Genomic DNA, 27,437 nt, shown 5'->3' on the forward strand with positions numbered 1-27,437 from the left:
TGAGAACATGATGGCAGAACCCAATATCACATTTAGCACATGATGATGCATGTTCCATTACCGTCTTCCGCGTGTATCACTCGCTTACTAGTATAATGTGAGGAACTAAATCATGAAACTTGCTTCGTAACGTTTGTCCATCCTTTCTAGAGGTGCTACTAGTATGTAGATTTTATTTTTCCTTTCCCTAAAAAATCGAATAGCAACACACTCGTACGAATGGTAAGGACTTTTCCTTTGCCATAGGCGGGCACCATGAATACATCAATCACGCCTCGCATGCTCACCATAAGAAACGAACTTGAAGTAAGTTACGAGCACCTAATAGGGCCGTACTCAGTGAATGTGATTCACTCCGAGTCGGAGCATTAGTTTTAGTCATAGGAATTGAGGAATTATTTTTGCTAGGTCTACGCTGGGTCTACGTCTCCAGATTCTCTGACGTAGCTGTACCATCAATGATTAATGAGACAAGCCTTGGTGTTAATTAATCTTCAGCTTCAGCCGTCGCAATCGGAGATGATGAGTGGTCCACATGGCGCCTGACTCACAATCTTTCCGAGGCAATTCGAACCACTGAGGAGAGCCTCAATCTATGAGAAATGAAATTTAGGAATTATAATAAAAAAATAAAGGCTAGAATATAGGTACGGTAGGTATATGATAGGTACATGAATATATAAAGGCGATTAAAATAGGTATTTTACTACAGATCCACAATTGAAACCATGAATATCCCACCATCGATTCGTTTGAGTCTTTCTCCCGTAAAGGCCGACTCGGAATCACCTAAGGTTGCGCGACTTGATGTTCGGCACCTCCTTGTTCTTCAACTCTAGGAACAACTCTATCCCATTTTTCATAATATTTACCGGAATGATACCAATTGGCGAAGATGCTCATGAGGCCAAGGAAGAAAACGATTCCCAAAATCATGTAGCAAATCGTCCCCGTAAGCGGTTCTGCAGCAATTTTGGCATAGATCGTAGGATGCCAATACTGCTTCAAACAGGACAGCAGAATGAATAGCGTGAAGAATATATATCCCCTAAAGACCTCCGTCATACCACAAATGTCATTTCATGAGGTACATAACTCACCATATCGTCCACACGATATATATGGATAAATCAACGCAAACGTTCCACAAGAAAGGTTGATGTATCCCTCTCGTATCCTTCAGATCATAAAACATGAGTTCCCAGTGATAAAAGTGAGTATATGCGACATACCATGGCCACATTAAATTTCCAAGCAGCTAACCAGAAAATTTGGATGATTTCATGTAAATCGAAACTAGTGAGAATGGCTACGAGAATACTGATTGACATCATGATGCCAGGAGCCTGCAACACAAAATCTAGAGGTTCCGGAGAAAACCAGCCAAACATCCAGGCCAATATGAGAAACCTAATAGGCGCAAGTAATATAAGTGTCCCGAAATATCCATATTTGACAGAAAAAAACAACGCACAGTCCCGATATAAAAGTGAAAACATAGACAAGATCAAAAGGGATTCTTCCGATACGGATTGGTACAAGTTTGAGTTCGACAGCGCGCATGTCCGGTTGTTCGATTCCTCTGGACTCATCGAGAGCACGCCGCTTCATGTCGACGAGCGATTCACCCGCCTCTTCACATGTCTTTTCAAAGCGCGAGAGATAGACGCTGGGAATGTGGAACATAAGATTGATGAAGATCCGGCGAGGGAGCCAATCCGTCAAAAACACGATGGTGGTTGACCACCAACCAAAGGTAATCTGATCGCCGCCAGGTTTCTTTTCGCCAAGGGTGTTGCATTCCTCTGATATATTTTCGCAAACGGTGGTGAACATTGGCATGTTTGGTTGCACGTCGTCAATAGTGCGAATGGTGTCGATAGAATGCCTGGCCATCAGGCATTGCCTAAGAGTCATCTTCCAAGGATTTACGGGGCGAAACACAGAAGAGGTATGGTCCAGATATCCCTCTTCAATGTCTGGACGAGGGCCTGAGTGAGGTTGACTGGTGAGACTGGGCGATGAATCCATGCTAGCAGACAACGAAGAAGTACGAAAGAAGGAAGTGCGAGACAATGGATGCACCGAGACATCGCCCATGTTATAATTAAGTACTCATAAGTCTGGTCAAGTTCGAAATTGGGCGATGCATCAATATCTTCTTATATCTATCAGTTTTTGCCTACGACGTGTGGAAGATGATTACTGAGATCTGAGAGTTCAAACAAGCAACCAAGCAACCAAATGGAATGCAGAATACATGAAATGCGCCGTGCCAGGATCGTGCCAATTGACGATGCATAGACAGCGCATGCCAGAGTCTTCACGTCCAGTTAAAACAGCCCAGAATATTGCACCGTGCTCTTGATGACCGAACGCGTGTAGATAAACATATATAAGTCAAAAGTGCGGCATTGCTTGTCTAAAGAGCCGAAGTGCCAGGTGCTATGGAAGCGCACGCCACATGAAACGTTCCCACCAACAACTTCGCAAGTAAGTCTGCGTTTGAGTTCCAGAAAGGCATCACCACCAGTAGACTCCTAAGGGGTCGCCAAAGCAAGACGTTTCGATTCGAAGAGCACCAGCGGTCAAAGCACCCTTGCTATCCCTGGAGCGACCCGAGACGGAGAGCTTCCTTAAGTCAATTCAAACCCGAGAGCTATTTGAATAGCATGAGAGCCCAACCCCAAGCTACCACGGCACCGGCGGAATGGTTGGAGCTGTGAAGGCCGTATTCTGCCGCTACCGCTTATTGTCGAAGTTAATGACAGCAAGATGGGAATACTGATGCCACGAACCATGATAATGGCGAAGAAGAACCCATTGCCTTGACTGATAGATCGTGATGGTGTAGCAGCAGAGAAAGAAAAAACGTCTTCCACCCTCTGACGCGCAGACGGACCAGAAGTTGCGATTCAATTGTAAGTTTTAGCAAGGAGGAGAGACGCCAAAATGTCTCGCAATCCTGGCGGAACCGAAGATGGTGATAGCGGTCGCGAAAAAGGTGATAGAGTTCTTCCGAGTCGGAGAAAGCTACACCAAGTGCTCATGATCGCCGTCCAACGCCGTCTACTGCCCAACTGTTACACCGAGCAGAGCCTTTCCTTCTTCGTCAGGATACTCGACCTTGGTGCGCTTGGCCATCAGCTTGTTCGACATGTCAGGATGATGAAAACTCGTTTGATCACCTCCGCTGAGTCCCCTCGGTTTTCAGGCGGCGTCAAAATAGAAATTTCATAGCAGTTAAGTTGAGAGCTTAATATGCGTAAGAGATAAAACGAAAAAAAGACGGATTCTTCGAGGAATTGAATGACGGGTGCAGTGGAAGAAAGGATCAGCAACGTGTCGGACCGGCGGCGTTCTCCGAGTCCGGCCCGCGGACCGTTGCTTCTCGTTCCGCGACGTTGACTCAGTTAGGGCCTTGAAGGAGAAAGCTGCCTCTGACGACGAACGGAGATGTACCGATAGTTGGATATCTATCAGTCCAACACCAAGCGCAGATACCATAACTCCTTCGCAACTACGTTTCAAATTGACGTTGGGTTGCTAAAAATGAGATGGTTAATCCCGTTGATTTTCATCTGCCATATTTCACAGCCATAACTGATTTTTTTGATTGGCTGTGTTTAGAAATGAGCATATGAACATGACAACCAGTATGACCAGTGACGATGAACTTCGGCGCTGTTATCCATCGTCACGTATATTTATCTTCCAGTGGTATCTTGTGCTTCAAGGGAGGCGAACGCTTCACTTTATCCTTTTTCATTCATCTCCCTCTCACGAAAAACTTGCACCAGGCGTGCTTGTAACCTCGTATCCCTCCATTGAAACGCTTGATATTCATCTTCTGTGGATAGTATGCAGATCACGCCTGCGGATTATGAGTCTTCGTGAGTATTTCTCTAAAGTTTTCCCTCGTGGCGTGGCTTCCAGGAGGACAATGACATGGAGTGGGTCAGAAACTGTCTATCCTGTCGAGCATGGCACAACTTCTGACCACAAAAGTATGCTGATAGACATTGACAGATACATCAATTGGTCATTAGCTGTCATCTCATTCAGTGAGCACCACTTCTCTCTCACCTTCTCTCTCCATTGAATTGATAGCAAAAACGTGTAGCGGTTCTGATTTACGAATACCTCCTCACGTTCATTTACGAAGTCGAAAGATTTTGGCCACTGAGGCTGAAAAATTGTTTTGAACCACGTCGATTTACTTTCGATTCTGAGAACAGTCTTGGGAGGGATGGAACAAGTCCATGTTTTACATGGGCTTCGATTTTGTTTTTTGTGAATCGGTACTTGACACTTTTCGGACATGTTCCGATTATGTTAGAATATTTCTGGAGGATTGAAGATCAAGCACTCAGATATAAAGTGAGTTTTGTGGTTTTCGTCATTTGCAAAACTTACTGAAAATCGTCTGATTTTTAGCGGTGAGCATTATCCTCGGTTTTTTCGCTACTAGCTTTGCTGAAACGAAGAAAGCTGTGTTCATATGCAAATCTATCATCAATTCTTAGTTATCACGATTCAATGCCTAGTCGCATGTACGTTCTTCCTCCCCACGTTCACATCTGTTATTCAACGGACATCCATTATCCAGGTTTGATGATCATGCGCGTGTATGCACTTTATGGGCGTAAAGCATGGGTTGCGATACTTTACGCTGGTGTTGCGGTATGCAGTACGGGAATAGCTATCGTAAGTTTTCGAAATATCCTGCGAATAAACTCAGTAGTAATTGGACATAGTGGGCTGTCATCACCAGTACAAAAACTGCCGAATCACCACCCGTCTATATACCTGATGGATGTGGTGTGACGTTAGCCAGGACCGAGTAAGTATACTAATCATCTTCAACCTCGATGCAAAACTGACGATTGTACTTATTGACAGAGCCCGTTGTAAGTCGTTCTCACTCATAACGTTTATGAAAAAGCTCAGCTTTGATAGATTTGGCTTTCGCTTGGTTAAGCGAATTGATGTTTGATGTTCTGATTTTTGTGATGACTCTGTATAAAACGCTATCGCTTCCGAACGGAAATGGTATTGGTTTATTGTCGATGCTTATGCGAGATGGTAAGTAAAGTTGTGCTTTGTGAGTTGTGGTTTGCAGCTTACCCTATACTTTCGTATACTAGGTGCCGTTTACTTTGGGTAAGTCGAAAGTGGAAGGATATGTCATTCAAAGTAATCAATTCTTTTTTTTCAAGTGCGATGGTCGTTGTCAATATAGGAAATATCATAACCTTCTTTGTAAGTTTGGCTTTTAACCGCATTCTCATAACTTGTTAGTAACTGAGAATTATATAGGTCGGCGGTGTATGTGTCTATTTTCCTCTCCCCTCCAACTCAATTTTAAATATTTGTTCAGCCACTAAGTCGTGGTTCTTTAACCATGCTCGCAAACATGCAAGTTCAAATTTTCACTAACCAACGAAATACTTACTGAAATTGTTTAAAAAAATAGTACTTCATCAATAATAATATCTCGATTGATGTTGAACCTTCGAGATCCAAAGCTATGTCGAACGAAACCACCGAACGTTTCGGTTTGGACTGAAGGATCAAATAACAATCGTCGATATGATTTGCAGAGTGTTATGGTGACCACTGCTATAGGTACTAGTTACACGGTGACGAGTTCGTTGGACACTGTTCGGCTGGGTGTTTGACGTTGGTGATGATGATGATGATTGTGTTGTCTGATGCTTGATTTGTTTGGGACGTTATATTGCAGGCTCCTACCCAGCTCGCTCACAAGTTGTCGCACGTTTGGCAAATAGGGCCAAACACCTCGTTAAGAGGTGTGCTTACTTGTAAGCGGCTGGAACTTGTCGTCAAACGGACATCACCGTGATGGATTCCCGCGCGAGACTTAGCACAAAAACCATTATAAAATACCACTTAGCATGATTACAAAAGATGTGACCGTAACACTGCCAAATCAAGGTATCGTAGTTCAAGCTCGCGCTCGCGAAGCGCCTCCTCGATGCGTTCCTACTCCTGTTGGCATCACGAATGGATCTGCCTTCATATACACGCATCTTTGTTGTCGTACCACTTCTCTTTGCCTGCAATAATGTCCTCCAGCAACCCAAACACTTTCTATAAAGTCATCAGAACTCTCGAAAATTGCAATATTCCCCTCGAAAACCTTATTCGTCGTTCACTCGTTGAACCTGGCATTGCAGAATCACCGTTTGTGGAGAACTTCCTTGATGGTTTACCTCGGTTACTGGGCTGGTTAGCTCATCACGAGCGAACTCGAGAAGTGTTGAGAAAGTGGATGAAAGAGGAATATGTTGGCACCTTGACTTCGCAGCTCCGTAATCTCACGAGGCCCGATGTTGGGTTACATTTCAATGCAGGAACAATTACTGCTGAAAGAATGAAAGACTGTACCGTTCCGAAAATCGCCAATAATATACAATCCCAAGCACCCGAGCTTTGGGAGCTAGTGGGGAAGTTATTGGAAGCAGATCCGGTCATTATTCGTCGTCGAAAAAAGGATCGAGCAGAACGGATGAAGGAAAGAACTAAAGGATCTCGAAAACGAGCACCACCGATGGAAGGTTTGGATGAGGACGATATTGAATTAAATATCCTCGAAATGGTGAATGAGCATGAAGATGAACCCGAGCATATAGAGGAAATACTGGAGACGCGGGAGCGCTCGTTGTTACACATCGTAAGCATGAGTTTCCTTTTGAGAATCGGAACTCACATCTCTCGACGCTAGAAACAAGTTACCTGCATCAGTATTATGATGCAGGCCACCAACCAGAGATGTAACGCCTTGCAAGCTTTGATTGGAATATTTCTTCAGTCCTGCAACGTTTCCGAACAAACCCGAAATTTCTTAGGCCACCTTGGGTTGTCCGTTTCAGTCACCACAATTAATCGAGCTATGAAAAACTTATCGCAAGAAGCTTACCGGGAGATGCAACGTCTAGGGTCCACCTTTCTGACTTCATATGCTTATGATAACCTAGACGTTGACTTGGGACACTCTACGCCGAGCTTAGAGACATCAACAAAAGACACGTTGGTCCACCTGACCACGGCCTCCATGTTTCCTCTTCACCCTATGACTACAAAAGCCAATCTTGATTTTTCGGATATTCTTCGAGAGTTCAAAATAAATCCCCCAATTCCTTCGTCTGTTGCCCACATTTTGACAAGCCTACCGCCCACATTTTATAAACTCGATTCAAATAAACACTCCATCCAGGATCGCTTTAACCGTTGGAAATTTCTTGGGGATTTAATAGCTTACGGGCCACCTCAGCTTGCTAAGTTCAAAGTGAATCTCGGGGATCCCGAGGAAATTGAATGCATACCGTTGACAAAAACGAAACAAGTCCCCCTTCGTGCTTCGAGAACCGGGCCCAGTACCCCAGCGAAAAACGCAACTGTGTTGGAAGAATTCTTTCGCCAATCAAATATCGGAGAACCCACCTCTAACTCCTCGTCAAATTCCAATCCCGTTCATCCTGGAAACAACGTCATCCTCATACACGGAGATCTCTTGACTGGACAACACTTGCACAGTCTTCAAGATTCGAGAATTGACGACGTGAGTCCCGGACAACGATTTCAGTCTCAATTGTTTTGCCATGGGTGGTTCCATGCTCGAATGGCCTGCGCTGATGCAATTTGGCGGAGACATATCAGATCCTCGGAATCTGAGAGTGATCCTACCAATCTGATGAAATACGTTACTCAAATTCGCCCGCTTGAGAAACACAAGATACTCACTAATCCTACCTTTCGGCAACTCCATGAAGTCATTACGCACATTGGAATTGTTCTTCGCCTTGATGCATGGCGCATTGCGGTATCCCAACGTCATCCTGAATGTTTGTCGCTAGAAGAGTGGGTCAATACGAACCCAACATGGGACGAGCTAGTCGAAATTGCCAATGAGCTGTTGAAGAATTTTGTAGCGCTCCCAGATCGGGCCCGTGACACTCGAAAGGACAGCAGTCAGCGAGATCAAGTCTTTGAAATGACAAAAGCGTACCACAAAGATTTTCTCCTTTACGAGGAGACCAATTATTCAATGAATCATGGTGACATTGGTCGCCTCGACGCCTGTTTATCGCAATGGGTCTTCTATTTCATGGGATGTGGGAAGACGAAATATGCTCACGAGATTCTTCATTATTTGGAGAATATATATATTCTGTACCCAAAGCCGTTGGCGTGAGTACAAGATCTTGGTAACTAAATGGAAATTTACCTTTTCTAATAGAGATGCAGTTCGTATCAACTCGCTGGTCAATCCAACAGGACGTAAAGACCACTTTCGAGGCGTCGACTGGGTAATCGAACACAACAACCTCTATATCAAACGAATATTTGGTGGAGCAGGCTCCAACCACACGATACATCGGATGATTGAAGCTTCGCCGCTGATCGAGATTTATAAGGATGTTCGTGAACAATTTGAAAAAATGTTCTGTTTATCTCACAAAACGAATCGACATGCACCGCCCAAAATGAATTTGACATTTGATAAGCTGCGTCGGTACATGGAGAAGTACAAGACCAATGTATTTACTCGAGGCCGAAAAAGCGAACTCGAGTTGATGGACACCATGCAGTCAGGGATCATAAAGTTGAACAAATCCGTTGAAGAAACGAGGCAAAGATGGCATGCGGGGCACAAGAGGCAAGAGCAGCTGAGACTTGAGGTAGAGAGCAAGCGAAAACCCAGCGGAGTAATACGAGAATTTGACCCAGAAGACATAGCACAAGATTCAGAGGCAAGAGGCGAAGTCGAACCCACCCAGCTGGACGACGTTGACGAAGAAGCTAATCAAATGCTTGAAACGGATGACGGTGGCCTGTTTGTAGACGAGATATTTGAATGAGCAAGTACCGAGCGTTAAGTCCATGCAGAGAAAACAACTGGAACAAAGGGATCTTTAGAGACCCGAGCAGCCGCGAGAGTCCCACCGTTTGAACTTGAAGGCAAAGCAGTTAATGTGTTTCCTTGGTTTTGATGTTCCAATAGCTCCATCTTGACTTTCTTGGATGTTTGACACGTTCGTTCTGAGTATATATATCAATATTAGAATGTAAAAATGTTAAGACTCGCAAACGTACGGTTATGACCAACTTGTAAACAGTTTCCGCAACGAATTGGTGCCCGCTTTCGACGTTGATGAGGCACAGCAAGCCCAGAATTATGGGGTAGCCAACTCGAAGCGGTGAGAGCTATATTGGGAGTATCAGTAACTGGAGTTGAAAAGATTACCGGACTGGGAGGGGATATTGATAAGGGAGCGAGGCGTATACTGGGTGTGTGAACTGCAGTTACAAAGGTGGGAAGGGGCGTGTTAAAAGGGATATCATTGGGTTGAATGATATGTGGAATCGAAACAGGTAGGACTTGAGTGGGAGGGGGAGTCGGAAGTTGACAGACAGTTGGACAGGGCATGACGTTAATACCGGGGACATGGCTAGGCCCTGGGTATTTGACTTCGGGAGTTGCAGGGAGCGCCAAGGGAGGAATCGAACTCGAGTTCTTATTGAAGGGAGGAGAAGGAGTGAGGAGAGGAGGAGGAGCTTGGAAAGGAGCGGCACGTTGCACGTCGAAGGGAGGATAGGTGGCAAGTAGGTCCATCAATGACTGACCATAAGCTTGTATGAAGTGGCCTGGCCACGAAGTTTCCCTGTATAACTGGGACGTTTCAGTGATTTTTTTGCATGCCCAACAATCGATGATACGACTTAAAATATCTTCGGTCATAAACATCTGTGCCCCTAGGTGTCCTGCAAGTCCCTCTCCAAAGCGTTCAACGGCTCGGTCTTCGCGCCACTCGTACAATGCGTCTTCGAGAGTAGAATGATATGCAGTTCGTTTGTATGATGCAGGTATTACGGATCGTCGAACAACCGTGGCCGTCTTAAGGAGGTGGGCATTGCGAATGTGAAAGTCTTCGAAAGACTGCTGGTGACAGAGGTCGCAACAGATGGTCTTGGCTCTTGGTTGGCATCGGTCACATCCGTGAAGTGCTACAGGGTCGCAGCGGTGATGGCCATCGGAAACTATGTTCGACGTTACACAGACGCATGAAAAGAAGGAAGAAAAGGACTTACTTCGGTTATCGTTCCTGAAGTAAAGCTGAGGGACTAGTCGACGACATGAAATGTATGTTGGAATATTGATATAGTCATCCATTGCCGTACCAGGGAGAACTCCTGGTAGTCTTCCTTTCTTGGCATTGGTTGGATCTTTCGGGGTAACTTCCGGCTTGGTATATCGCTCTTGGCAGTCCCTTAACCACGCGGCTTGTGACGGGGCATGGATTGATGGCAACGTGTCAAGTTGACAGCTGCTGTCAACGTCTATAGAGTCTCCTGCTTCCTCCTTGATCGTAGAGTGTGTGGTCTTCGAACACCGTTGACGTTTACGAGGTCCGTCATTTGAATTTTGGATTCCTCGCTTCAAGCCTTTTTCCCGGCCATGACTAGTATTTTTCTTTTCTACAAGCAAGATCCCGACCCCTTGAACAGCTGGAGATCGAGCTGCGCGACCGAAACGCTGCCACAAGGTGCAGAGATCGCAGGTCGCTTTGTACTGTACCACGACCTCCACGTCTCCTATATCCATTCCCTATTAAAGTAAGTATGTTTGCAAACATTCAAATACATAACGACAACTTACCAGACCGAATGCATCCGTGCATAATAATCCCCATATCTCTCCCTTTCGAAATCCCTCCACTTTGGCTTCTCGGTACAGCTGGCCCATCGTAGAATGAAACCATGCAACTTTGGAATGGTATTCTTTGAGCAGGTGTTGATGGAAAAACTCCTTCGCGGCCTCAGCTTCTTTGATATCATCAAAAAAGACCAGGAACTTTTTCGGTACGTTCATTCCTTCGTTCCAATTGTGTGGAATGAGGAAACTGAGATCTTTATATGATGATGATGGATAGCTCAACTCCCGAACCATTAGAGCAATATCCGGCCTATCGTTGGAGCATAAAACTTCAACTGTCCTTTCAGAATTCATGTGGAGGAGTTTGCGAATTTCGGCTATGAGAGGGGTGGGTAGAGTAGCCGAGGCGACATAAAAAGGTACCGGATCGGTGATAAGATGTCGTAGGATTCCAACCGCAAGGTAGTGCTTGCGAAATTTTCCCCATTGAACAATACAGTGTCCCTCATCGAAAACAAAACCCAGGATGTGTGCAGTAAAGGATGGTTTTTTCCATAGGAAATTGAGCTCGTCGCTTGCAATCAATATCTCCGGATTGGTCACGACGACCTCGTACTTCCCTTGCTCGATGTCCTGAACTGATGCTAAGTATTTTTCATGGCCAGGTTGATAATTTACGCACCTTGAACGTTGCAATAGTCGCGTTCTCGGCTGATACAGCTACAGCAGAGATACCCACCTTCAAAAGTATGTCGACGTTTTGTTTCGCCAACACATTTAAAGGGCTAACTACAAATAAGACCTTCTTCTGACCCTCGTCCTGAGCCATTAATAATGGTATCCAGAACGAGAGGGTCTTCCCAGCCCCTGTCGGCGCGCAACCAATTACATCACGGCCAGAGAAAAAGGCCTTTGCGACTTCGATCTGGTACCAGCAAGGCCGCTTTTCTAGTCTGTGCTGTACCAGGTTGATTATCCGATCCTTTTTCCAGGTAGACGATATGGAATCGGGACTTGACGAAGCGGCGGGCATGTTTTTCTCGAGGACAGGGGCTTATTAGGCGTGACAGAGTAATTAAGTTAATTAATCAATGCTATCATGTTGTCGATGAGATCTCTGAACTATTATTGGGTTCGGTGATGCCCGATCTACGAGAAATTCCAGCCGCTTACAGCGATGGACATGTTGTTCTGACATAATCTTGTCCTGTTTTGGAACACGCTGTAAGCGAGCTGGGTAGGAGCCTGGTTATATTGATGATCTGCGCGCATTGCTTAATAGTATTGTATTAATAGTATTGTACTGTATGATAGATAATTGCTTATGAATTTCCAGGAGGAAAAGAAAGGAACAATAACTGTGGACTGACGGCGGCGCATCATGACGGCATTGATTACTAAGTATACACGTGACTCAACTCTCATTAGAGAACCCGGTCGTGCGCACACGACATATTTCTATTCAATTCCACTCAGCACAGTTTCGAATCTTTCATCGACGATACACACACACTGGAACAGGTGCTGGACTATCTGATGCAATAGAAATGGCGACGGCATACTACGAATTTTACCGTGGGTCGTCGTGCGTATGAATCACCTTTGCCCCTGGAGGCCGAATCATTGATGCAGCATAGAATTGGCATGGCGTTGACAGATTCGTTGGATGAGTTGATTACAAGTGGGGCGATTACACCGCAACTGGCTATGAAAGTGTTGCAGCAGGTGCGTGGAGTGCGTAGAGAAAAATGTGCCATTCATGTGTAATGGTTGCACAGTTTGACAAGTCGCTGGCGGATACGATGGTGAAGCAGGTCAAGACCAAGACGACGCTCAAAGTATGTGTTTGTTTGAAATCAAGCAAGGCTGGGTGCTGAGGGTTGCATGACAGGGCCACCTGCACACGTACCGCCTGTGCGACGATGTGTGGACGTTTATCGTGAAGAATGCGTCGTTCAAGATGGAGTCGAACGAGCAGGTGGCCGCGCAGAGAATCAAGATTATTGCATGCAAGAACGGAGAGGCGATTGAGGCAGCGAACAAAAAGTAGAACTAATACTTATGTTTTCTTGTTCTTTCTTGTTGAATTGTATGTTTTGCGGAGATATCCCGCGGAGTTTGAATGGGCTGTTCGACATAGGAGGCCTGTGTTCGCTTTGCCCCAAACATGTTGCCGCTGACCTTGCCAGATCCTCCGACCCAGGAGACCCTGCACAGCGCCCAGACGCACCTCCAGGCCACCCTCGACGCCACCCACGCTCTCGAGGAACAGATCCGGGACAGGGAACGGTCACTCGCACAGCTGATCCACGATGCCCAGACAACCATAACCAGACTCTCCGACGAGAAAAAGTTTCTGGACGCAGAGGCTGCCCGAACAAGAGCATACTTGAGCCCCGTCAGGCGACTGCCAGCAGAACTACTGAGAGAAATCTTTTTGTGGAATTTCGAAGAGCACGCGGCTTGTGCGTGGGTGCTTTCTGCAGTGTCGTCGTCCTGGAGAAGACTCGCCATCCGGACGCCGAGGCTGTGGTCCAAGGTACGATTGTCATCGTCTCTGTCCCGCACACTGCAGCTCTGTCCCCGCCCGTTGTCCTAATCTCTCATGCAGTCATTGATCCTCTATATTTAGCCACTTCTCATGCTCACTGTCATTTCTCTCGCAGATTCGACTCATAACGACACCGACTTCCTCACCGGAGCTTATTCGCCTATGGCTTGAGCGCTCCGGCCACACCGTTCCTCTAGACATCGAGATATATCTCCGCGTACCGGATCAATGTCTGAATACAACAGCTGGTCTCCACAATGCGAATCAACGGAGGAGAAGACGCTCGTCTGGAAACTTGAACATGGGTCCTTCGTCTTGGAGCGGTACGGCCGCTCCAGCTCCACCACATATGACATCCCCGAATTCACCTCTTCCTCACTTGTCTGGAAATGCTGCCGTCACCGGATCAATGCTCGTTTCTGGACCACCGCTATTTTCTCAGGATTCCGGCGTGCCATCGACAACCGTCAACAGGCCGACCATCCATTGGGCTCATATCGCAATCTATTACCTGGTGGAACAGATGCCCAGGTGGGAGAGGTTCATCTTCAGATACGACAAAGCGTTCAAATCCATGACTGCCCTGGCTTCTATTGCTGGTAAGCCTACAAGCGCTCCGGTATTCCTGTTCTTTGTGATAAATCCGGCGTGTAGGTGAGGCTCCGCTTCTCAGAGAATTTGAAATATCCAGCTCTGAAAGTACCTGCGCGGCATCCGATTGGGCCTGGTTGCCGAATACACAATCTCCATTCTCGCTCCCTTCTTTGACCTCTCTAACCCTTCAACTCGTTCCTTTCAAATGGTCCTCTCCTCTCTTTTCCAGCCATCTTCTCAGACACCTGAATCTTCGTGCCCCGATCAACCCTGCGCTTCCCCTGGACCGAGTTCGATACATCGTATCACAATGCACCGAGAACTTGGAGAGTCTATCTCTATATTTCACTGGCGTTTTGTCCAACGTTTTGCCCTTGACACCGTTGAGGCTGGACGGTGTCAGGACGTTGAGAGTAGGTGGACATTGGTTGATGAGTCAACTAGTGGATTGTTTGGTTCTTCCTCAGTTGAGGAGCCTCAGTCTGCTCGTGGATCCGAGAGAACCTTCCGAAGATGTGATTTCGGGACTATTGACCAGGTCCGCTGCTGTTCTAGGTTCTGCTTCAGCGAATTCCGTTTACGGGTCTGGACATGTACCCGTTATTCCTCTCGAAGAACTTTCGCTCGGGTTCGATACTCCGCCATGGAATACAACTCCTGCGTCAGGCTCTATCTCATCACTTACACAAATACCGACTCAACTTCCTCATACACATACACATCCTCATCCTCATCCACACCCCCATTCAACTTTCATACCCTACTATTTACCTTCTCCACTCGGCCTCATAACGTCAACAACGTCATGGCGCACCCTCCTCTCACAACTTCCGTATCTTCGCGTTTTAAAAGTTGGAGGAATGCAAATTGAGTCGTTGCTGATATCTTTGGGGACTTTTGATGACGATACGACCGGTAATAATCATAATAATGGAAGTGGAGGCAACGGCGCTGGTGGGGGCGGGAATAGTGGGTGGTTAGTACCGAGACTGGAAGTATTGAAGATGAGAGTTGGGTGTAATGGACCTGGACAAGGTGTTTTTAGTTCGGATGTTGTGAGTAGACTGGTCGTTGTTGTTGAAGCTAGGAATCCCGAAGCTGGTAGTCATCCTCATTTTCTTCCTCCTGCTGCTCCCCCTCCTCATCCCATTCCTTCCGGTTCGAATTCCACACCATTCGTTAATGGTTGGCATCATTGGGGACCTGGCGCTGGTGCTGCTACAATGGGTGGTGGTAACAATCATGGGTGGGGCTCAAGTGTAACGACTACGACGGGTGGTGGTAATTCTTCGAATTTGACATCGAATATGGCGGCTAGTGCTGGGTCTGCGGGAGTGAAGAGATTAAAATGTCTCGAAGTACAGGATTGTGAACTTGGAGTTGATATTGAGAATTGGTTGGGGAGGAGAGTTGAGAGGGTTGTGTTTGTGGATCCGTTGTTTACTGCTTGTGATAGGTGAGTGTTGATTCACTCACTTATCATTTATCGAGAACGATTCTCCCCCCCGATCATTATACTTTTCCATACTGTCCGCATTCTTCGTCACCCACATCCCTCATTTTTCATCCCTCATCCTACCTTGCATTCGTTTCGTTCTCACCTCCCTTCCTCGCTTCGACGACGCTAAAATGACTTCTTTTGTATTTTTTTTTTGCACTTGTTTGGATTGGTTAGGACTGCAAGACGACGAAGGTTTTTTTGAAAGAAGAAAATAATAATGGAATGGAAAAAGTTGAAGATACCTCATGATCATGATGAATGAATGAATCTGTTACGTCTTTTCTTTTCTTTTTCTTTTTCTTTTTGTATTTGGTTTGCGGGTTTGGGTTTGGGTTACTGTTTTTTTTTGATTTAATGTAATTGTATAAGCGAGGTTTTGTATCGCTTGGTTTTTTTTTCTTCAAGAATGTTTTTTTTTGGATAGCGGTTGTGGTGTTTTTGGATGATGGATAGTTAGTTGTGCAATGAGAAAGGGAGATTTTTTTTCTTTTTTGTATAGCATATCTATCAGTGAGCCCGTATAGACTTGGGAACCTGAATACTCTCTTAACGTACTCCCGGGCTTTGAAGAGCTTGGACTTACGAGGTATTTGGCCGTGTTTGCCAAACGTGCTGGGTAGGACTCGCCTGGTCTCACAACCAGCCACTAGCTTGTCAACACCTACCATGACCCATACATTTAGCGATCTCTACCAAAGGATATGGGTAAATCAGGAAAACCCCTTTGATGAGTATGAAGGAATCAATTATTTCAAACCGTTCAAGGGGCTAGGTCAGAATATAATCGTGCGGGACGAGTACCACACGATTTGGGACTTCATAAGCGGTGCATATCAAGTGCGAGCTTCGAATGAGGAGTTCGGTGAGAGTGGGGGTCTAGTGGTAACCGGCCAACCAGGCATCGGTTAGTGTTCAGATATAACCACAGAACCCTGCATATATGCTAATTTCGATGTGATAATTAGGAAAGTCTCTCTTCCTCGCATATGCCCTAGTCAAAGCCCTCAAGGAACGCATCCCGGTCTCATATTGCGTAAATCTAAATGAGATTTTCATCTTCAACAAGGACGGTTTCCAGAAAGGTTCATCTGCATCCGATATTTCCTCACCAGAGCGTACTCTCTGCTTAGTTGACTCTGGTGTCAACCTAACGAAGCCTCCAGCCATTGTCTTAACACACATAGATAATTACATTGTTCAGGCTGCTTCTCCGAAGCCAGATCATTGGAGACAATGGTCCAAGCAGCGGTTAGCGGCGAAGTGGGTCATGGATTTATGGACCAAAGATGAAATGGAAAAATTGGTGTAAGTTCCAAAATCAACGCGTCATTTTGGCGATAACGGAAATCTTTTGTACTATGTAGCCGTCTTCGCGCTAAATCTGGGATAACGTGTTCCTCAGACCCTTCCCGTTATTCGCCGCTAGAACTTTTCGATATCGTTGGTCCATCACCTCGCGATTGTATTTCCACCGGCACGAGGCTGACATTCATAAAAAAACCGGAAGGTCCTGAAACAATTCATCCGTATGATGACTTAGCCACTCTTCTTTCTGATACGAGCGCCCTCGAGCATGTTATCAAGACAGGAGTTTGTCCCCCCGCGGAGCAAGGGCAAGACTTCTTCACCTTTTTCTTTGGAAAACCTCTCGGCGAAAACCCTTTTTATCTTCAGCCGCAATTTCGTTACGTCGTTCCGACAGGCTATCTTGAAGATTGCCTCTCTAACTACATTATCAAGGAGAAGCAACACGAACGATACCGTCTTCTCTGCGCCTTTGCTCCACTCCCTCAAGTTTTTGCTCCAATATATGAGTCATACATTGTCTCCCACATGCACGATCTCAGAGAGTCCTTGCCATGCTATTTGCTTAGCAATTTAGACTCGCCGAGTTTTCAACTTCCAGCCGGTCTATCCCTTGGCAGATTACCTGTAGAATCCGGTCTAGGTAGGACAGAATTTCGCGATAACACCATTTACGTGACTAGATTTGCTTTTCCTTCGCTCCATGCATTCATCATCAGCGACAATATGACTCGGATCACCATGGTTCAAATCACCGTAGCAGACCGACATGATCTCGAAACTTCGGGTGTCCGCAGGGTCATTGATTACCTCAAAGAGGAGCTTCCTGATATTGAGTCTGTCCAGTGGAGTTTTATGTTCGTTGCTCCGGGCAAAATTGGGGAGAAGACGGCTGAGGCACAAGAGAAAGACAAACTCGAGCTTCGAAAGGAGGACCCTGAGGTAAGGATTGGTTGGATCAGTACGGCAGATTAAGAAAGTGGTGCTTTCTCCGACGCATGATCTTTGTAACATTTGCTACCGATTGACACCTGGTCGAACGGCTAAGTAGAAGAGCAATATCACGTACAAAAGTAACTTACATTCAGAGTTGCGCCTTCCATGTTTTTATCCAGCTTCTTCCAGTCGATCGAGGTTTGAATTGAGTTATACGATCAGTGGACTCAACCAAGAATCGAAGACAGACGAGGACGCTGAAGAACTGGCTTTAGCATGAGCGTGCCGTCGGTTTGTGATTCCAATATATTCTTGCTTGACATCGAGACAGACGAGAATTACTATGTTGTGTATGTTGTTCTTTAAGTGATGGCGAGCATAGAAGGGAGATGACAGCGCGGATCTCATGTATCAATGCCAAGGCCCAAACAGAAGTCGCGTGTTTTTGTGAACTGATTCGGTTGTTGCCAGTAGGGCATGTAAAAAAAGATGGGTCGAGATGAAGATGAAGTAGACCGTTACTACGGAACTGCAGTGCATGCCAATCACTCGGGTTTGGATAATAATATCTTGGTCAACGTTCTAGGGATCACCAACATCCCAGGTCTTTCATACCACTCATCTATACATCCTATACGCTCTATGTTTGCTATCTTCAGTGGAGCTCCCGGGAAATCATCAACACTTGATCGATTCACCTGACCGGAGCTTCTCTAGAGTTTGCATTGTCCTGGTACTACATACTACATAGGGGGTGTTAATAACTCCGGGTCGTCCTTAAGTTGATGTGGACATCAGACACATGAATAATTTGTTCTTGTTCGGACGCCATTATAAATAATTTGTCTCATGATGGACCTGTAGATGTTTGGTTGTAATCAAGACTTCAACAGACCCTGTATATGTATATATAAAGTATATTTCTTGTAAGTTAAGCCTGCTGCTTACAACACGAACCGCTGCTAAATATAGATAGATATAAACGCAGCGTTAACCTACGTAGGATACGCACTTTTCTTCTTACTCCTCGATACCTCCTTTCTGTATACGGTACGCGTATCTTCTACTTCATTCAAACACTAATCTTTTCAGCGTGCCTGTAAGTCTCTGTATTAGCGAGCCCACGGGCTATCATTTCTGGCGTCTTCTTATTTATAAAAATAGCCTGATAAGCAGTTATGTCATTTTGAATTCTATGGCAAATTCGGTGATGTACGCACGTCGCATGATGATGGTGTTTGATGATGATGGCATTGATATACATCAGATATTCATTGATATTCGCCTTTCTTCTCTTCTAGCTATCTACTCAGTGTCCCTGCTTATCGGCGTATTTACACGACACACTTAGCGTTTAGGCTCGAGGATATTTATGGTGAGTTAGCGGAGAATAACATCGCTGAAATATGGTAGTAGTACCTAGTACCTACGTATCCGCTTTATGACCACTGTAGATAAGCGGAGAAAAGTGGCTTAATCAAGGAACAGACTCATAAGGCCGAATATCTATAGATTGAAAGCCCACGGCGTGCGGCGATCGGGGGGCTATTTTCAACTTGGAATTGCTCTTGGAATTGCTCAGCCCCGTTCTCGGTTAAGCGAGATTCCTGGAGATTTTGCTGCTCCTTTCACTCCGACAACCGGGTCATCGAATGTGGCGGCGAATTGAATTGTCGATTTTCAGTGAACATATGGTCAAGTTCTCAACCATCGTGGTGAGTAAGCTTTATGGTAATGGTTCATGCTAATCGCCTGGCTTTTGTTAGTACGCCAAGGAATGATAGGGTCAGATACAATAGTTACGGTATACGTAAGAGAAAAGTAGATGAAAATAAAGTGGATGGATTCAGACATGGTGGTTATTCCGGGATTTTTACAGTTGGGGAAGGCAATAGTTGTGGGTACTTCTGCGTTCTTAATTCCCGCTCAGCCTGGAATAGGTTTCCCCTCGGCCAACACAAGTGCCTTGCAGTTACCTTGTAGGACACCGCTTTCCATTAATCGAGAATTTAGCGTAACGTAACTGTTGAATAATCTTTTTCAAAGGTGTTAATTCTTGTTCGGCGCCCTGGACCGACACCGGGCGGGCCCCCTCAGAAAATCCAGGCGGTTCGTAGAGTCGCCACAAAGATAAAATACGGATATCGAGTGGTGGTACTATGATTCCCTTTCGTCGGCAAAAAATGGAGAATTATAGTAAGCCACTACTCGGCTATGGGGAGATCTGACGTGTCGAATTGACATGCGAGGCCGCATCAAGACGAGGGTGCCAAGTATTTTAGTCGAATATAGGTCCGTGGTATATAAGGGCATGAAAAAGTGTGGCATGTCGTCGACCGTCCCCTATACCCGTTATATACCCTTTAGAAAACTAGAAAACGATGGGCCATCCGATTCCCGAACTGCAGTTGCTGTGCGCAAGGGGCAACGATATGAGACAGCCAAACAAGGACAAGCAGATGAGAATGGAGGAACCAAAGTTTGCATTCAAACTCTCTTGCACCCCTACCAACATCTGATCCCCGTTTCACAGCCAGGATTCTACCCCGCAGAACAAACCAAACCTACGCTGTCGTCTCGTCTTGCAGCCTTTGAATCCAGTACAAGATCCAGTAAAGCCTGCTGCTGATAAGCACCCGTTGGCATCAAGTTCGGCTACCGGGATTTGCACCTCTGCAATGCCACGGAATGGCAACCATCTCTCTTTCGCAGATACATTAGATACCGAAACACCCACACCACTCCGCACCCCCCATGATGACACGCGACCCCCGCTCATATGGGACTGGGATATCGAACATGAAGATAGGAAGCGCGAGCGAAAGGCTGATTCAGATGCTACTCTCAGGGGCGCTACTCCATTCGAGGTTGATCGAAGAGTGCTCAAAGACGTCGTACGCGAAAAAATAGGCGTCGAGGTTGGCCGGATCAGCTTTCTCTCCGCTGGTATGTCCTGGCCTTCCAAGTATGACCCAGGTTCTCAATACTTGATACTTTTGTTGTTCGGTATACAGGGACGTTCCACAAGGTTAGCATTTTACTATTGATGCCCGACCGGTACTCATGCTCCTTGCCTTATCGTTAGGCTTACCTCGTTACGCTCGTGAACCATCAGGAGCTCGTTGCGCGAGTGGCTCGCCGATTGATGCCTCGGCTCAAGGTAGAGTCTGAGGTTGCTACTATGCAGTATTTACGGGAGAAAACGAATCTACCAGTTCCGACCGTGTATCATTATGATTCCAACCCCTATAACCGTTTAGGCGGCGAGTTCATATTGATGTCCAAGGTATGTCACAGGGTTAAATCCTGAATACGTCATTTTTTGAAACCTGTGTCAACCGTTATCAGGCTCCTGGTATCCCGCTCGCCAAAGTCTTTCATACGCTATCATACAATGAACTTTGCCAACTCGTGAAGAACATCGTCCGGCTACTTATTCCGCTTTTCGCACATCGGTTCTCACAGATTGGTTCCCTCTATACCGGGCCATCTCATCAGAATACCCTCCCGTCTGGAATGCCGACCCCAAGGCCGGTGTCCCACCATCTTGCATACCCGCTTTCACCTGTCCAGGAATCGGCGTCAATTCCGCCGATGCTAACGCCGAGACCCCTCGCTGCTTTTCCAGCGAAAATACCCTCAAACTCCGGTTTCGCAACTGAATTCCATATTGGACCTATCATCTCTTGGCCCTTCTTCGGTTCCAATAGAGGCTTCCTTTCGCATCCTCAGGAAATCAATCGAGGACCATGGTCTACAACACATTCTTACTGCAATTCATGCGTGGATCGTGAGGTACAAGGCGTGATAAGCGAAAACGAGGGTCGCTCTGCACCCCATCGTCTCCATCTCGACCCTGACGAAATCATTTCTTCGAGGCACCATCGGATGACTGCGGTCCCAGGAGACATGTCTGATGACAGCGATGAGTATGATTTGGAGGAAAGTGATGAAGAGTGGGAAGGTCCTGGTGATGGGATGTATAGAGATTATCGAAGGATGCAGAGGAGTACGTTCTTGTTCACACATATGGCCCAAAGAGAAAAGGCTGCCAGAAAGGAGACTGAACGTTGGTTAAATCTCATGGAACGGTTAATACAGGTCGTTGAACCGAAAGAGGGGAATGCCAAGCCCGAGGAATTCGGTCTTGATTGCCACGATTTGAGCCTCGAGAATATTTTTGTTGATGAGGTGGATCACACCAAGATTGTGGGTTTCTCTGTTATCGTCGCCAAGGAATTGATCATCTGACTTGAAGTGACTAGACTTGTATAATCGACTGGGAATCAACGACGACACGACCACTTTGGCACTGCGCCCATGTACCTGCCTTTGCCCAATCCTCGCCTTTCGTTTCCAAACTTTTCCGTCGGGCAGTGACTGAGTTGGCCAACGATCCTACAGTTACTCTCCCTCCGGGTTCTTCACACACAAGCATAGGATCGTTATGCCGTGAGTGGTTGTACTATGAGTCAGCCGGAACTCGGTTAAGGATGGCGCATCGATGCATGGAATGGGATGGATGGGAGGAAGGGCTAGTCGAAAGTATTCTAGGTCCCGAGGAACTGGAAGAAGAATGGGATAAATTTGACCCTCATCATCCTATATCAGGAAAGAGTAGTGGTTCGAGCCTCTCGTCACCCGCTTCACCTATCCTTGACGCTGCCAATACCGTTGATGGAAAAGAGAGAACGAATGGCAATGGTCGCCGAGCTTCCAAATCCAATGGTTCATCATTGTCTAGACGAAGCTCAATGAGTTCTCTATCAATTTCTGGAGCTAAAGTTTCATCGAAACTCCCATTCGTTGAAGCGCAGAAGAAAGAACAAATGTTGGATACAACTGGTGATATTTGTGGTGGACGAGGAGGAGAGTTGGGGATACGTTTAGAAGCTTGGTTAAGTGTGAGTTCGCAAGATGGGGGTCGTGATGGACATAATAACAAAAATAATAACAATCGTAACAACGGTGGTGGTCTACTCGGAGTTAATGGGAAGGCCAAGGAAGTCGTTGGCGTTGTTGGTTCAGTTTTGAATAAGGAAAGGTGGCTTGAAGGACAGAGGACAGCTGTTGCGCTGGATTCGTGATCTCATCTTCCGTTCTTCATTTTTTCCTTTATTTCTCGGAGCTCGTTCTCGGCACTCATGGTCTCTTAAACCCTCACGCGCTCTTTTTGATTGACAACAATTGCTTCTGCTACCGGGAACATTTTAACGACTTGCAATGATTCAAGCATCCGCCTTTTTTTGTTTTCTTTGTGCCTTTTGTGGATATTTTATTTACATGTGAGCTGGTTTTTGTGTCAGCTTACTTGACTAGGTGGTGATTTATGGTGTTATGGTCTTTTGGTAATGTGTATATTATATTGCGCATCATATACAATTTGTAATATTACTTCACTTTTTTCGGTTTGGTTGTGCATGCGCAATTTGTGTCGGCAGGTTTTCCTTGGTGCGTTTTGCTCGTCGACGTCTTACGCGCTGACATTAGTTTACTTGCGCGTGGGTGATACCTAAGTTCATGGGGACATATCATGTCAGCGTTTTATCAGGATGGAGACCACTGATTCTAATAGCATACAAAACAGTGTGCGACTAACAAGATATATCTTATAACTGGAAGAATCTGAGAGAAGTACAAAAGAGCGAAATGTAATCAATACGTAAAGACAGTGAAGAGACGCTTTCGAGTATAGGAGAAGAGTGCCAAAGACAATAACAGACTCGATGAGTACTACTAGCAAATAGGTGGATATAAAGAAGTAGAAAGGGATGAAGATATACGATCAGGTAATTAGATAAGAAATAAGTTAACAGATGGATACACTTGATTATACAGGTAATAACGGAAACGTCCGATGAAACTAATGAGTGTCCTGTTTCGGAACAAAATAGATGGAACAATTACAGCAATAAAGGAATGGATGTTAGAGGAAAAGACAGACATTTCTCAGTCAAAACACGAAGATCGACGACACTGACGTCGATCAAAAGAGAGTTAGTTACTCACCCAAGAGTAGAAAAAGAAAAAAGAAAAAGAAAAGCATGTTTAACGCAAATCGTCTGGCAACTTTGCGTCAAAAGTAACTCCAAAATCAACTAACGCCTGTTCAATGACTTTCATCCCAGCCAAGACTTTCTCTTCTTCCATTCTCCTACCGACAATTTGTACTCCCAAAGGAAGACCTTTCATCTTCTCAGCATTGTATTCTAGGTATGCTCCCTTTGCGATCATGTTGAATTGGTTGAATGTGGGTGATGAATAAAAATCAGCTGGGAGAGCGTCGAGGGAGGGAGAGACTGTTGTGACGGGGATTATACCAGCGGGGTAATCGAGCTAAGAGGATGAGATGAGGGGGGCGTCAATGTATATGGATCGAAAGGTACTTACGAGGCTGATGATAAATGTATATCCTGCACTCATCAACGTCGCTCTCTCACTCCCTCCATTCTCAAGAGCAGGCAAAGCATGAGGCACAGTCAAAATAAAATCAACACCCTCCTCAATCAATTTCTGATGCCATTTGGCGCGATAATTATCTCTCTCTTCAATCAGTCGACGTTCCTCCATCACAGTCTTCGTGTGAAGAATTGAATACAACTCGGCTGAGAGTTGATCCGGTTGGGAGCCGAGACCAAATATGTAGGAGAGGGTGCGAGAACGTAAGACGAGAGAAAGGAGGGACTTGATTAGTTTAGGAAGTTTGAGTAAGTTGAGAACGTGTTGAGTTGGAGGAGAGGTGGATTCAGTACGTTGAAGAGGAGCTCGGGCTTGTTCACCTAATAGATCAAACTTCAAATTCGTGCGCGCGCGTGTAAGTGAGTTCCCCTTACCACCATCAGAGAAGAGAAGTTGATATCCAATCCTGAGACCTTCCATGATTGAAGGGGGTTTACTAGGCGAGGGTCAATGCTTAGATTAATTTCCAAAGATGTAGTATAGCTTACAAGTCGACGACTTCGTGGCCCTGCTTTTTGAGGGCACTGATAACAGTTGATAGTGCACGGCGACAGGCAGGCGAAGGTGGAATTGTCCCTTGAAGGACGTCTAGAGCCTCAATGAAAGCCGTAAAAAGCATTAAGACTCACCGTCTTCCCAAATGACGCCCCACTTCAACCGTCTTCCCTCTTCTTGTAAGTTGACCGGCCGCCATGGAAGAGGAACACACTGCATATCAAAATTAGCTTCTCCTGGATAGGTGTCAGATAGAGAACTTGATAAGAAACGCACCGTATGGTCGTATTGCCAAGGTTTCATTTCCACAACCCTTTTCCAAAACTCTGTCAAATCATCTAATGAATTCGCCATCGGCGCCACCAAAGATGGTAATGCTTCCAATCCCATCAAAGGAGACCGATTTCCCCAAGTTGGAAACCTCCCCGCACTACCTTTCAAACTCCAGACACCACAAAAATGTGCGGGGATACGTACGCTCCCGGCCAAATCGGTACCCACTTCAATTTTACTTCCCCCACTTGCGAGAAGAGCGGCGCCACCACCAGTGGAAGCACCAGAACTATGAGCAGGGTTATACGGATTTGTCGTACGCCCAAAGACGTCTGATGAAGTTTCGATGGCAATAAGGCCAGTAGGAACACTGGTCTTGACGTGTATCAAAGCTCCTGCATCTTGGAGTAGCCGGACGATGGCAGAAGATTCCTTTACCGGCTTTCCAACGTTGCGGGAGTAACCGATTGTGGAGTCGTGTCCGGCAATATCAATCGTTTCTGCAACGAGGTCGATAATTAAAATTTGGCTTTCCCAGAGGGTTATAATTACATACCTTTTATACTTACAGGAACTCCCATGAGGGAACGCTCTCGTAGTAGAACGTCACTAGTGCCGTCAGAATCCAGGCCGGGTCCCCAATTGGCAATAGACGGCGTCTTTAAAGCCTCATGGAACATGACCTCTGCAAGGCAGTTAGTTGCTTTGTGAGCCCGGATAGTCTTCTTTGCATAGGCAAGCATGATGCTTGAGGGAGACAAGAGACCGGATTTGCATTGCGAAACAAGTTGAGAAAGTGAAAGAGTGTAGATCTTTTGTTCAGCAAGAGAGGGACGAGTGAAATAAGAAGAGGGAAGGGAGTCAATCTTGACCTGGCGCTGCTTCTGCTTCCAGACGCTGAGGGGGATAAAAGCGGGTAAGGTGGGGGAACAGACAAGAAGAAAAAACACTGACCACGCGCGCTGGTGGGGGGATAAATAGAACGGGAAAATCATGAGGAAGCCTGGTGCGAACTCTTCCGCCTCCCGGAGCGGTCTATTTAGCTGTCCTCTGCATCCGAGGACCTTGGCTTCCCGAATCGCGCGCTCTGGGCCCCTGGTTGCCCGATTTCCTTAACACTGCTCAGAATTAAGGTGCAGATGCCAGAAAAACTCTGTCTCAGTAAAGAACTCCCGTCCAACTTGCCTGATCTGCAAACGACCGCCTACACGCGCAGAGAAGCCTACCCCCCGTGTCCATTCACCTGTCAAAAAATAATTTGTGACTCCCCCCTGTCCGTTGCATCCGCACGGCGTACGTCTCCAACGAAGAAAAGAAACAAAAAAGAAAAGAGAAATGTGATTGGGCCTTGGAAACTATATCCCCTTAAAGAAGCAGTGCTCTCTAGCGCACAACCAACGCCCCTCTGATGTTCGAAGAAGTCAACTGGGTTTTTAGACTTCAAATTTTTCCGAACCCAGTTCCGGAACTCTGCTGCGCCTCCCGCCGTGTCGGATGTCAACTGGTTATGGTAACCACTGAGCGGCATTCAAGTGACAAAATATCGATCCCCTGTTACCCACCGATGACCGACAGACAGTTTTTAAAGACGAAAAATTGCACCCTGACCCACTGAAAGGCTATTTTACAGTGTTTAAGTCTGTTCCGATGCTACGGTGCCGCTACTATACGGGTTTACAGGCTCTTCGCTATACTTCGCCGCAGAATTGGTTAAAATACCCCCACCTAAGACCTTCTCCATCATTCCCATGAAGAACATTGATTCCCAGCGCCACGCCAAGAGGCACAAAGACAAAGGGAGAACCGCTTACCCCCATCTAAAGCGTCTTGAACTACAGACAACATCGAATTCCGCGCAAACAAGTACGACATTAAGTTCCGCTCATCTATAATCAACCAGTAGGTTATATCTTTTTTCTATGTACGAAGGCAGGCAAGCTACATTGCGGCGCACTGGTGTAGATTACCTTTGTATGAGGTCATAGTCGTTCGACTTCTCCCGATGTCAACATAATCACCTTCGATATCCCAAGGGACCTTGTTGAATCTCTTTATCGATAGAACTTTTGACGTTGGATGCATCATTGGATGGATGACCTTGGAAGAAATCAGGCCATTGACTATATTCGATCAAAGCAAACGAACATGGCAAGATCAAGTCGATAAAACTACTATAACTTTATGAAAGTACAACGCTCACGAAACACAATTATCCAAAAAATCTCAATAAATCGCGAGGAGGTAGCTTAAAACCTAGAGCAGCACTAAACAAGAGTATGACGACAGGAACCAGGAACAAAAATGGACTGCGAGGAGTAGGAGATATGGAGCTGAGAAGAGTTCGATCATTGAACTTGATTTTAACAATGAATCTGAACCGATTTAAAACCGGGAAATGAGTCGTGCTTTGAATGTGAAGGTTTGAATACCGGCCGATTGTTACCGATAAGTTCCGACTATGGAGCACAGTCGTGAATTTCAATAGAGATACGGCTTAAAGACCCCATGGTTGACAAAGTTTAAGGTTATCAGGATTCTGTTGGAGTCCCAGTGGTCATTCGATATCTGATGATTGAACAATCGACTTCTTGGACTACTGGTTACCAGATCTCATTTCGCACAGGGGAGGGGAGTATGAGATA

General features: G+C 45.9%; 10 protein-coding genes across 10 annotated transcripts; 7 read left to right on the forward strand and 3 right to left on the reverse strand.

Moving 5' to 3' along the window:
• Positions 1-1,793: 1,793 nt before the first annotated feature.
• On the reverse strand, positions 1,794-2,237 carry AGABI2DRAFT_194487 (hypothetical protein; the record flags this gene model as incomplete). The annotated part of the gene is made up of 1 exon (XM_006463701.1): positions 1,794-2,237. A coding segment is annotated over exon 1 (306 nt), but the record flags the coding sequence as incomplete, so codon positions are not given.
• A 715-nt stretch (positions 2,238-2,952) lies between these two features.
• Positions 2,953-5,569, forward strand: AGABI2DRAFT_120573 (hypothetical protein; the record flags this gene model as incomplete). Its single annotated transcript, XM_006463702.1, has 11 exons — positions 2,953-3,130; positions 4,527-4,553; positions 4,610-4,707; positions 4,758-4,843; positions 4,903-4,910; positions 4,960-5,085; positions 5,148-5,163; positions 5,220-5,262; positions 5,320-5,328; positions 5,381-5,422; positions 5,477-5,569. The coding sequence occupies 11 exons, from the start codon at positions 2,953-2,955 to the stop codon at positions 5,567-5,569; spliced, it is 726 nt and encodes a 241-aa protein (XP_006463765.1).
• Positions 5,570-6,088: 519 nt separating this feature from the next.
• AGABI2DRAFT_75018 (hypothetical protein) lies at positions 6,089-7,354 on the forward strand (the record flags this gene model as incomplete). Its single annotated transcript, XM_006463703.1, has 2 exons — positions 6,089-6,697; positions 6,749-7,354. Coding segments are annotated over 2 exons (1,215 nt in total), but the record flags the coding sequence as incomplete, so codon positions are not given.
• Positions 7,355-7,645: 291 nt separating this feature from the next.
• AGABI2DRAFT_152846 (hypothetical protein) lies at positions 7,646-8,763 on the forward strand (the record flags this gene model as incomplete). The annotated part of the gene is made up of 3 exons (XM_006463704.1): positions 7,646-8,214; positions 8,264-8,705; positions 8,743-8,763. The coding sequence occupies 3 exons, from the start codon at positions 7,646-7,648 to the stop codon at positions 8,761-8,763; spliced, it is 1,032 nt and encodes a 343-aa protein (XP_006463767.1).
• A 1,732-nt stretch (positions 8,764-10,495) lies between these two features.
• On the reverse strand, positions 10,496-11,714 carry AGABI2DRAFT_74924 (hypothetical protein; the record flags this gene model as incomplete). The annotated part of the gene is made up of 3 exons (XM_006463705.1): positions 10,496-10,633; positions 10,685-11,314; positions 11,364-11,714. Coding segments are annotated over 3 exons (1,119 nt in total), but the record flags the coding sequence as incomplete, so codon positions are not given.
• A 411-nt stretch (positions 11,715-12,125) lies between these two features.
• AGABI2DRAFT_194488 (hypothetical protein) lies at positions 12,126-12,808 on the forward strand. Its single transcript, XM_006463706.1, has 4 exons — positions 12,126-12,266; positions 12,319-12,406; positions 12,460-12,519; positions 12,573-12,808. The coding sequence occupies exons 1-4, from the start codon at positions 12,229-12,231 to the stop codon at positions 12,729-12,731; spliced, it is 345 nt and encodes a 114-aa protein (XP_006463769.1). The 5' UTR covers positions 12,126-12,228; the 3' UTR covers positions 12,732-12,808.
• A 35-nt stretch (positions 12,809-12,843) lies between these two features.
• AGABI2DRAFT_225687 (hypothetical protein) lies at positions 12,844-15,587 on the forward strand. The gene is made up of 6 exons (XM_006463707.1): positions 12,844-13,220; positions 13,348-13,831; positions 13,887-14,381; positions 14,493-14,984; positions 15,162-15,282; positions 15,502-15,587. Exons 1-6 carry the CDS (start codon positions 12,849-12,851, stop codon positions 15,527-15,529), a joined length of 1,992 nt encoding a protein of 663 aa, XP_006463770.1. The 5' UTR covers positions 12,844-12,848; the 3' UTR covers positions 15,530-15,587.
• Positions 15,588-15,993: 406 nt separating this feature from the next.
• AGABI2DRAFT_120577 (hypothetical protein) lies at positions 15,994-17,607 on the forward strand (the record flags this gene model as incomplete). The annotated part of the gene is made up of 3 exons (XM_006463708.1): positions 15,994-16,231; positions 16,293-16,632; positions 16,692-17,607. 3 exons carry the CDS (start codon positions 15,994-15,996, stop codon positions 17,605-17,607), a joined length of 1,494 nt encoding a protein of 497 aa, XP_006463771.1.
• Positions 17,608-20,185: 2,578 nt separating this feature from the next.
• On the forward strand, positions 20,186-22,850 carry AGABI2DRAFT_208685 (hypothetical protein). Its single transcript, XM_006463709.1, has 5 exons — positions 20,186-20,514; positions 20,583-20,596; positions 20,654-20,854; positions 20,917-21,777; positions 21,834-22,850. The coding sequence occupies exons 1-5, from the start codon at positions 20,247-20,249 to the stop codon at positions 22,653-22,655; spliced, it is 2,166 nt and encodes a 721-aa protein (XP_006463772.1). The 5' UTR covers positions 20,186-20,246; the 3' UTR covers positions 22,656-22,850.
• A 764-nt stretch (positions 22,851-23,614) lies between these two features.
• Positions 23,615-25,794, reverse strand: AGABI2DRAFT_208687 (hypothetical protein). The gene is made up of 8 exons (XM_006463710.1): positions 25,750-25,794; positions 25,352-25,692; positions 24,799-25,295; positions 24,657-24,735; positions 24,516-24,603; positions 24,402-24,463; positions 23,959-24,347; positions 23,615-23,904 (listed from the first exon to the last, which is right to left on the reverse strand). Exons 1-8 carry the CDS (start codon positions 25,788-25,790, stop codon positions 23,617-23,619), a joined length of 1,785 nt encoding a protein of 594 aa, XP_006463773.1. The 5' UTR covers positions 25,791-25,794; the 3' UTR covers positions 23,615-23,616.
• Between the last annotated feature and the right edge of the window lie 1,643 nt (positions 25,795-27,437).

This window comes from Agaricus bisporus, assembly GCF_000300575.1.
Source record: "Agaricus bisporus var. bisporus H97 unplaced genomic scaffold AGABI2scaffold_9, whole genome shotgun sequence".
Classification (NCBI taxonomy): Eukaryota; Fungi; Basidiomycota; class Agaricomycetes; order Agaricales; family Agaricaceae; genus Agaricus; species Agaricus bisporus.

Coding starts and splice junctions, on each gene's coding strand:
- AGABI2DRAFT_208685 (XM_006463709.1), top strand. CDS start 20,247: ATGCCACGGAATGGCAACCATCTCTCTTTCGCAGATACATTAGATACC. Junction 20,855..20,916: donor AGTTCATATTGATGTCCAAG/GTATGTCACAGG, acceptor AACCGTTATCAG/GCTCCTGGTATCCCGCTCGC. Junction 21,778..21,833: donor AGGTGGATCACACCAAGATT/GTGGGTTTCTCT, acceptor TGAAGTGACTAG/ACTTGTATAATCGACTGGGA.
- AGABI2DRAFT_194488 (XM_006463706.1), top strand. CDS start 12,229: ATGGCGACGGCATACTACGAATTTTACCGTGGGTCGTC. Junction 12,407..12,459: donor CTATGAAAGTGTTGCAGCAG/GTGCGTGGAGTG, acceptor ATGGTTGCACAG/TTTGACAAGTCGCTGGCGGA. Junction 12,520..12,572: donor AGACCAAGACGACGCTCAAA/GTATGTGTTTGT, acceptor GTTGCATGACAG/GGCCACCTGCACACGTACCG.
- AGABI2DRAFT_225687 (XM_006463707.1), top strand. CDS start 12,849: ATGTTGCCGCTGACCTTGCCAGATCCTCCGACCCAGGAGACCCTGCAC. Junction 13,221..13,347: donor CGCCGAGGCTGTGGTCCAAG/GTACGATTGTCA, acceptor TTTCTCTCGCAG/ATTCGACTCATAACGACACC. Junction 14,985..15,161: donor TCCTCATCCCATTCCTTCCG/GTTCGAATTCCA, acceptor GGTCTGCGGGAG/TGAAGAGATTAAAATGTCTC.
- AGABI2DRAFT_208687 (XM_006463710.1), bottom strand. CDS start 25,790: ATGATTTTCCCGTTCTATTTATCCCCCCACCAGCGCGCGTG. Junction 25,296..25,351: donor AGTTCCTGTAAGTATAAAAG/GTATGTAATTAT, acceptor ACCTCGTTGCAG/AAACGATTGATATTGCCGGA. Junction 24,604..24,656: donor GGGCGTCATTTGGGAAGACG/GTGAGTCTTAAT, acceptor ACGTCCTTCAAG/GGACAATTCCACCTTCGCCT.